Source organism: Triticum urartu, chromosome 3, assembly GCF_003073215.2.
Source record: "Triticum urartu cultivar G1812 chromosome 3, Tu2.1, whole genome shotgun sequence".
Lineage (NCBI taxonomy): Eukaryota > Viridiplantae > Streptophyta > Magnoliopsida > Poales > Poaceae > Triticum > Triticum urartu.
In genome coordinates this window covers 74,013,082-74,021,728 of record NC_053024.1, presented here as the reverse complement: position 1 = coordinate 74,021,728, position 8,647 = coordinate 74,013,082, and the positions used below count along the sequence as shown (strand labels likewise).

Sequence of the window (8,647 nt, the reverse complement as noted above, 5' to 3'; positions counted from 1 at the left end):
TAGCCTTAGGAACTTTGCCCTCACACAAGCTTGCAAACAAAGGAAAACGTTGTAGTAGCACATTGATGCCATTGATTGGTGCCATTGTGAGATCCAAGCATGCCAAAGAGGAGTGCCAAATCCAAGCACAAAGGTCACGTGAGGCACCTGATTCAAGAATGGTGGACTTTTTATCAGTTGAATGGAATCTACGGGCTCTTAAATATATCAACTAGTTCACACACCCTAGAAATATATGCCCATGTCCCATGAGGAAACCGGCAAGCAGCAGTTGTATCTCAAAGAACACGCTGAATAAATGCATGAATATTAGCTTAGTCATAGTGGGAGTAATTTAGGTAGTAACATAGCACATTTCAAAAAAAAAAATTGCTTATGTGGCATGTATTTAATGAAGAGAGAGGTGTTTAGAGTAACATAATATGTTACTGTAACATAACGCTTCCTGAGAAAGGATGAGTCTACAAGCTACTCCCTCCGCTCCAAATTACTCGTCGCAGAAATGAATGTCTAGAACTAAAATACATCTAGATACATGCATACCTGTGACAAGTAATTCGGAATGGAGGAAGTAATAAATAAACCCATCTATGACACTACTTTTATGTTACTTTGCACTATGGAGGTACTCCCTTCGTTCTAAATTACTTGTCTTGGATTTGTCTAAATACAGATGTATCTAAACTCATTTTAGTGCTAGATACATTCATATCTAGACAAATTTAAAACAAGTAATTCGGAACGGAGGGAGTAATAACTTAGACTAGTGTCATGCATATGACACTAGTCTAAGTTACTCCTCACTATGACCAGCCTTAGGCAAGCGTACTCTTGGTGTAATACCATGTGGTTGTGGTGGGGCAATAGAGACAAAAAATGAATACCGAAGAAAACACGAAGCCCAAGGAGAAAACCAAGGAAAAAGCTGGTTCTTTTGGAAGGGGGAGGGCTGATCCATGAAGAAACAGAAAGCTCCGGCTGAAGGTATATTACCACACCAGTACGAGCAGGTAATCTGAGTAACTATTTGAGCATATGATCATCCAAATTTTGATCGACTGAAACAAAACATACTATAATAGTCATCACAAGCCCAGTATGCAAAACAAAAACAAAAAGGGCCTCTTGGCCATTTCATGTTGTATGTCATGACTATGTTTTCTCCCATTAGCGTCTCTCTGACCAAAAAAAACGGAGCTTCTTCACTAAATTTGCAGTCACTTGGGTCCAGCCTTCCCATAAGAGTCACGCAGGGTCACAGTCCTGTTGAACACAAGCTTCTCAGGCGTCGAGTCCGTGTCCACAGCAAAGTAGCCTGGAATTACATTCAAGAAGAGCGGTCAGTTGCATCAAGCGATACAGAGAGGAATGCCAACAGTATACAGAGGTTCGGAGATTACCAAGCCGCTCAAACTGGAACTTGTCGCCCAGAACCGCGGTGGCGAGTGACGGTACAGCGTAGGCGCCCTTTACTACCTCCTTTGAGTGCGGGTTAATATCACCCAGCCAGTCTTCCAATTCGGCGGGATTCTAAGAGAGCAAGAAATACATTCATAAGAAAGTGACTTTCCAGTCCTACACACATCAGTAATGACAGCAAGAACAGCCAGCAAAACTATACCTCCGAGAGGAATAATTTCTCAAATAATCTTATTTCAACCTTTAACGGCTCAACTCCAGGTGCTGGCTCGGCAACCCAGTGCAAAACACCCTGAACAAATTGGAAACCAAGTAAACATCTGGAATGTTTTTTTTTTCGTGTGTGTCGACTGCCTAATTACATGTGTAAGATTTGGAAAGATTCAACCACCAGCTACCTTAGGTTTAGAGGTCTTTGAAGGGTCATACTCGGCTCGAATTTCAACAATATCATCTGGATTATCACCATAAATAACCTCTGTGCATTTTATCGGGAATGCATACCTAGTAATCAAATAGACATGTATCACTATGCAGGTATGGAGTAGGTGAACTACAATAGTCAAGTAATTTCAGCTCAACTTTCTTAACAAAAGAAAAGTAGTTCCAAATCAATTACCTCAGCAGGGCAGATTTACCAGGAGCCAATCCATAGTAATCTTTGGAGTCCTTCATGCGAAAATCAGTTTTTTCAATGTAGACGGTTTTTGAGAAAGGAACCTGTATAAAGGTAGCATATAAGAAATTATTTAGCATGGACAATGTAAAGCAAAGACGCGGTAAACCTATATCATTTACGTAGCAACAAAAACTATTCTTCTCGTCATATACTGAACATGAGAGGCACCTTGTAGTAGGACGAAGCTTCATCAGCAGGAGCATCAGGCCACTTTTTTCCATCAAGGTCTATGACTTTTCCATCTTCCAAATTAGTTATTACAACCTAATAATTTAGTAAAGGGTGAGTGTGTTAGGAACTTCTAAAGGCTGAAGACATGAGGTGAATTGCAGCAGGAACCGAGTGCCAAACCTTCAGAGGATGCAAAACAACCATGGTCCGAGAAGCTGTTTTATTCAGTTCTTCTCTGATATGATATTCAAGACGGTCAACACGGATTAAGCTATTGTCACTGCATATAGAAAGAAGAAGTGCAAATCAGTAGCAGAAACAGAGATTTAATGGTTGAGCATATATAGACCAAAGCATGGTTCATGTGAGCCTTTGTTAACAATAATTCATGCATTTACCTTCTCGTTATCCCAATTCCACGGATAAATGAATTGATCGCAGTTGCTGATACTCCCCGTCGCCTCAGTCCTGCCAAAGTCAACAAACGAGGGTCATCCCACCCATCTACCCACTTCTCTGTCACAAGCCGATTCAACTGCAACAGAACAAGGAAATGGATATCAATAAGTGCATATCAAATACAATTATCTTCTCTTTTTTTTAACATACCTTTCTTTTGGACATCATAGTATGTGATATGTTTAGCCTCGAATACTCCCAAACATATGGCTGGTACAAGCCCAAGGCAACAAGTAGCCAGTAGTATGACGGGCGACGAATGTCGAACTCGAGCGTGCACAACTAACAAAAAAACACAATCAGTCAAGTTACAGTTCAACCGAGGCAAAGCTATTTAAAGAAAGGAACTTACAGAATGTGTAATGTTTTCAAGTGAATCCACCATGCAATGAGCATAGTCATAGCTTGGATAGATACACCATTTGTCGCCAGCATGCGGATGAGGAGTGAACTGTATGGGCATCAAAGATTGAGTTTTGTATGTATGAGATGGGCATTCAAATTCATCAAGTGAGTTGCAATGTTGCATGGCTTACTTTTATTCTATATGCTATTAAATCAGACATGTTTTTGTTATCATTCTGCATGTCCTGCTTCATTCGGAGAGTTGCTGCACCCTCAGCGATCAACCCACGTCGCATGTCTTCAAATAACTGAAGAGACTCTTCAATGGGCCTATCCCTCCATGGACTATCCATCTTCTTTTCCCTGTATTCCTTGATTTGTTCTGCAGTCTGGCAAGCATACACTAGTCAGTATCTACACACTCTCCTTTCTAATTAACTATTGCACCATGATAAAGAACGGACCAGAGCAAACAAACCTGGTGATCCACATAGGCTAGCCCTTTCCGTATTAACTCAACTGCATGCTCATATAAATCTTGGAAATAATCACTTGTATATGTAACTTTATAGGGCTCCCATCCCATCCACTTGACTATCTCCTGAATGTGGTCTATATATTCTTTCTTTTCAGCTTCTGGATTTGTGTCATCAAACCTGTAATTCAAAGAGACAGCAGTCCCCATTTTGACATGAATGAGAATGCAAAAAATAAAGGAGCAAGAATTCTTTGTAAGCATTTATGTACCAAGCAAAACTAATTAGAACTCAGGATCGAAAACAGATACAATTAATCAAATGTAGTACTCCCTCTGTCCCAAAATAAGTGAAAAATGAGAGTATAATAAGAGAATAAGCATAAATTCAAAGACCATTTCCTGTATTTATTCAATGGCATGGTCAAGGGAAAAATGAGAACATAAAACAAATAGTTGGCACAAAATTGACCTTAGAGCAACATTAACAGGCCAAAAAAGTATATAAAAATGACAAGCGGGAGAAAACTGTTCCAAATGGAAATTCATATATTATTACCTGAGATAACAGTGACCATTTCGCTCTTTAGCCAATCCAAAATCAATAAACATAGCCTGAATGAGATGAAGCATGTAAGCACAATCTTATTATCTTCATGTTTCAGGGAAGTAGCATATATGAGAATGTTTTTCATTAAACCTTAGCATGACCGATATGAAGATATCCATTAGGTTCTGGCGGGAAACGGGTCATCACTTTTCCACCAGTTGCCTTAAGATGTTTCTCTAATATCTCCTTTGTGTTGTGTGCCCTCCATATGTTCCCATCACTGAAGAATATTTCTGTATGAACCTAGCTCGTGAAAAGAAATCAAGACTTAAGTTAACTTCTCACAACACCCAAAGCTCCAACAGATAGTCAATCAAGGTGCTTATGAGAAGGATAACTACTTGGGAAGTGCACAACTGAGATGCATAACACCAACAGAAATTTAAACAATTTATCTCACAATCTATGGTACCTTATTGTTTTCCGCTGGCTGGGGAAATATTGTATAAGGATTCAGTTCCTCCTCAGATGGTGGGGCAGCAGTGGCTACTGCAACCTTTTTCTCCTGCAGTTCACAGATATACCATAACTAAGTAATTCGGTAATCAAATCGTCATATTTTAAACCCAAAGGATCCACTTCAGCTCACCAACCTCAACTTTTGCTGGTTTTTCCTTCTTCTTTTTCACTGGTTTTACATTGTCGGCTTCTGTCTTCGGACCTAGTATCTCAGCAAGCTTCTTCTCAATCTCCTCCTGTAAGAACAAAAAAATAAGTGGTTCAACATAAAGGCGAGGTAATACAACCAGACACACAAGTATTTAATCAGGATCATTTTGCACCTTTGTTGCCTTAGCATCGCCCCAGGGGTGCCGCTTCCTGACCTGTCCGCATAGGCCACCAACTGGGAGAAGGAAATGCAGGATCAAGGACCAGTTTGCTTCCCTCTAGTTCTAGTCTAGTAATAAATCAGAAAAATCAGTAATATAAAAGTGAACTGGAAGCCAAACCATTTATGTGATACCGCTGCTCCAATATAGCTTCCATGTTTTCCTTTAGAACCTCAGCGACAGTTGACTGAATCTCTTCAATAGAAACAACCACACCTGCAGTCACGGATTGTGTTACAATAAATTGGAAGGATTGGCCGAGAAAAGGTGCCCCTTCCATGTCTCATAACAAAATATGTGCAACAATTCAATATTCTTTTATCATCCTAACAACCATATTCTAAGTTCACACTGGTAGAAATTTTTGGTGTACAGTCAGTGAATGTGCAGGCATGATTTATAATTTGCAGAAGCATACAACTATATTCTGATTACGAAAACATACCTACACCACAGGCTTCTTCAAACTTCCCAATATCCAAAGATTCAGGACCAGTGTTAGTAAGAAACGACAGGGCAGCATCTAGCTGTGCAGGGTTCTTAATCTGAAGTGGCAAAGCAAGAAATACATCAGATCCACGGCATAAGGAGAAACAAGCACTGAAACAGAACTAATTCTTCGCTTGAGCTCCCGGAAAAGAACAGATAATGAGAACTCTGTGTTGGAAGTGGATTGAAACATGAATAGGCGGCCGCAGATATATATATACCTTGGTCGAAACGATGTAGTTAATGAGAGCAGGACGATGGACAAGTGCATTATTTGGGTATTTCGTGGCAACCTGTTTCATTCACGAACAAGTGCACCCCCATAAGTCACACGCATAAAAATTTCTTAAATGTAGCAGGGGAAATTGGTGCGGGTGCTTACTGCATACAGAAGATTCCCAACGGACTTGTCGCATCCAGTTATACCAGCCTGTTCATGAGCAAATCTACAGTTAAAAGGGGCAAAAACATGGTAGGGATTCGGATCGAACAGGTAAGCGGCACTGATTTGGTCAGGTAAACCGACGCCACTTGCATCGTCGACTAGCAGAAATCAAACCCTAGACGCAGGGGCCACGCGAACCAGCGCTCACTGAGATCAAGAGACTGTAGGCGGTAAGGAGAGGAGGCGCTGTTTACCTCGGCTACGACGGCGGCTAGGTTGGCGGTGACCTTGCTATTGACCAGCGCGTTCTCGGCCGTGCGCTGGTCGAGGCCGAGCGCCAGCAGCGTCTCCAGCCGCAGCAGGGCCGGGGCCTTCTCCCCGTCGACCATCTCCGCCGCCGGCGCCTCCCGCTCCGGCTCCTCCGGGGTCGAGTGTGTGTCCGTACGCGTGCGCGCGCCGCAGCTGGGGCTCCGGGAAGGGCTGCGGACGAGAGAGGTGTGGGGGATTGGGGGAAAGTGTGCGTGGCGTTGGGGGGTTTCTGACGCAAGCCCACACATAAACCCTCCGGCCCACGCGCGTGGGTTGTGTGAGGCGATGTGCGTGGCAGCCACGGTATACTTGTGCGTGGCCCGTGGCTTCGGAATGCGGCTTGGGTGCCACGGAACTTGTTCTCTGCCGATTGGATATTGGATACAGCCAGACTGGTTCTCGAGCATCGTTTTGTTTTAAGACGTGTCACGGCTATCACTTTCCCACGGCCGGATAAACACCTCGAACGTCAGCATCATGTGCGTGAATCTTAGGTCCAATAACAACATTTGCTTCCCAACTAAAAGAAAACATTTTCTTTGCGGGAAGAAAACAATTGCTTTTAGCACGATTACTTCCTCCATCGGGTTTGTAAGTCTTATTAGGTCCAATGACAACATTTGTGTAAATTTGTGTCCAATTTACAAACCAGGATAGAGGTAGTAGGGTACTATGACAAAATATAGGCAAGTTTGGCAATAAGTTGGGTCCGGATTTGTACTTGGGGGACATTTAAGAAAGCAGTTTTCAAAGCATCGGCATTTTTTAGGAAAAGCATATAGACACACATATTCGTACCACCCCCATTCCTTTCAGTTATTTCCATTTCCCTTGCAAATACATATGAGAGGAACTCTTTTAGAGCTTTACATATTTGGGGCCAGTATGAGTATAGACTACTTACTAGGTTTGTGGTTATATAAAAAGGTTGGGTGCATCTATTGCACTATTAGTATATCTTCGCCCAGAAAATATTTTGGCCATTTTTTAGAAGAATACTTTGACAATATTTCAACATTTTTGTGCACAACTGATGGTTTTTTACAACAATATATTCGTTCGAGTGCCCATTTTTATGGAGTCGCCTTTTGCGTCAAATAGGGACCTGACGCACATAGGAGGCCACGACTGGGCCAGCCCAGTGGCGTCCCGTGGATTGCAACAAGCCGACCACTCGGGGGAGCAACTAGTTAACGAGCGCTTCTTTGGGAGCCTCGCAACAATCAGCGTCACTTGGCGCGCTCTCAGCCATTCACCACGTGTCGCGCTCTGGATGTTTTCTTTGGATTTTGTTTTTTTTCTATTTTTTCGCACGTGTTTTCGGTTTTTTAAACGGTTTTTTTCGATGTTTTGGGTTTTCCTCGGTCTTTCTTAGCTTTTTGATAAAAAAATTCGAAAAAAATTCACGAAAAAATGGGTTTTCTTTTTTCTTCTTTCATGAAAGTCACGGTTTTTCTTTCGCGAGAGGCACGGTTGTGCTTTAGCGAGAGTCACGGCCGTGCCTCTCGGAAACGAAAAAAACACGTTTTCTGTTTTTTTTTCGCGAGAGGCACGGTTGTGCTTTCGCGAGAGTCACGGCCGTGCCTCTCGGAAAGGGAAAAACAAAACGCGTTTTCTGTTTTTTTTTCATTCGTGAGAGTCACGGTTTTGCTTCCGCGAGAGGCACGGTTGTGCTTACGCGAAAGTCACGGCCGTGCCTCTCGGAAAGGGAAAAAATGTTCGTGTTTTCTGTTTTTTTTTCTTTCGCGAGAGTCACGGTTTTGCTTTCGCGAGAGTCACGGCCGTGCCTCTCGGAAACGGAAAAAAACGTGTTTTATGTTTTTTTTTCTTACACGAGAGTCACGGTTTTGCTTCCACGAGAGGCACGATTGTGATTTTGCAAGAGGCACGGGCGTGCCTCTTTCGGAAAGGAAAAAAACCGTGCTCCCGGTTCGGTTTTTTCGCCCGGTTTTTTCGTCCAATTTTTTTCGTGAAAAAAAATTTGTCAATACCTATCAACATGGTATCTAGTTTTGAAGATCTCGACGCGAGGAATCCAATGGTGAAAACGGTTCGAGATTTGGACGCACGGTTTAAAAGATAAAGCGTTTTAAATAAACGGAACTACGGAAAAAGGGAAAACTTCCAGGTTGCGACAAGTGGCGCGCTGCATGTGCGCCACTTGTCGCGACCTGAAAAAGTAGAGTGTTCTTTGCAACAAATACTCCTTAATTAGTGATTTCAACCACTCGAAGGTTATGTTCCTTTTTGCTTTTTTGGGCTTCTTCTCATTCTTCTTTAGCATGTAGCGGCTTGGATCATGTAGAGCCCGCCTTTTGTACTTTTTCTTTTAATTTTGTGAAATAGGGCTAAATTTTATTTTGAAAAATTATGGACATTTTTTACATTTCGCGAATATTTTTTAATTTGAATTTTAGAAATTGTACCGGATTTGTTTGAGATGAGAATAATTTTAGAAATTTTGTATATCATTGAA

The 8,647-nt window shown here is 42.0% G+C and overlaps 1 protein-coding gene across 1 annotated transcript; it reads right to left on the bottom strand.

Annotated features, from left to right (window-relative positions):
- Positions 1-1,005: 1,005 nt before the first annotated feature.
- LOC125542948 (glutamine--tRNA ligase) lies at positions 1,006-6,413 on the bottom strand. Its single transcript, XM_048706177.1, has 22 exons — positions 6,117-6,413; positions 5,860-5,907; positions 5,699-5,770; positions 5,434-5,533; positions 5,109-5,204; positions 4,941-5,002; positions 4,752-4,853; positions 4,571-4,663; positions 4,249-4,401; positions 4,108-4,163; positions 3,552-3,729; positions 3,265-3,462; positions 3,081-3,179; positions 2,879-3,010; positions 2,668-2,804; positions 2,450-2,549; positions 2,267-2,362; positions 2,039-2,139; positions 1,818-1,923; positions 1,622-1,711; positions 1,401-1,530; positions 1,006-1,315 (listed from the first exon to the last, which is right to left on the bottom strand). Exons 1-22 carry the CDS (start codon positions 6,249-6,251, stop codon positions 1,218-1,220), a joined length of 2,382 nt encoding a protein of 793 aa, XP_048562134.1. The 5' UTR covers positions 6,252-6,413; the 3' UTR covers positions 1,006-1,217.
- Between the last annotated feature and the right edge of the window lie 2,234 nt (positions 6,414-8,647).

Excerpts from the sequence above, each read along its gene's own strand:
- LOC125542948 (XM_048706177.1), bottom strand. The coding sequence starts at position 6,251 with ATGGTCGACGGGGAGAAGGCCCCGGCCCTGCTGCGGCTGGAGACGCTG. Across the intron at positions 2,550-2,667 it reads GGAATTGGGATAACGAGAAG|TGACAATAGCTTAATCCGTG; the intron begins GTAAATGCATGA and ends TTCTATATGCAG. Across the intron at positions 2,140-2,266 it reads AAGCTTCGTCCTACTACAAG|GTTCCTTTCTCAAAAACCGT; the intron begins GTGCCTCTCATG and ends ACCTTTATACAG.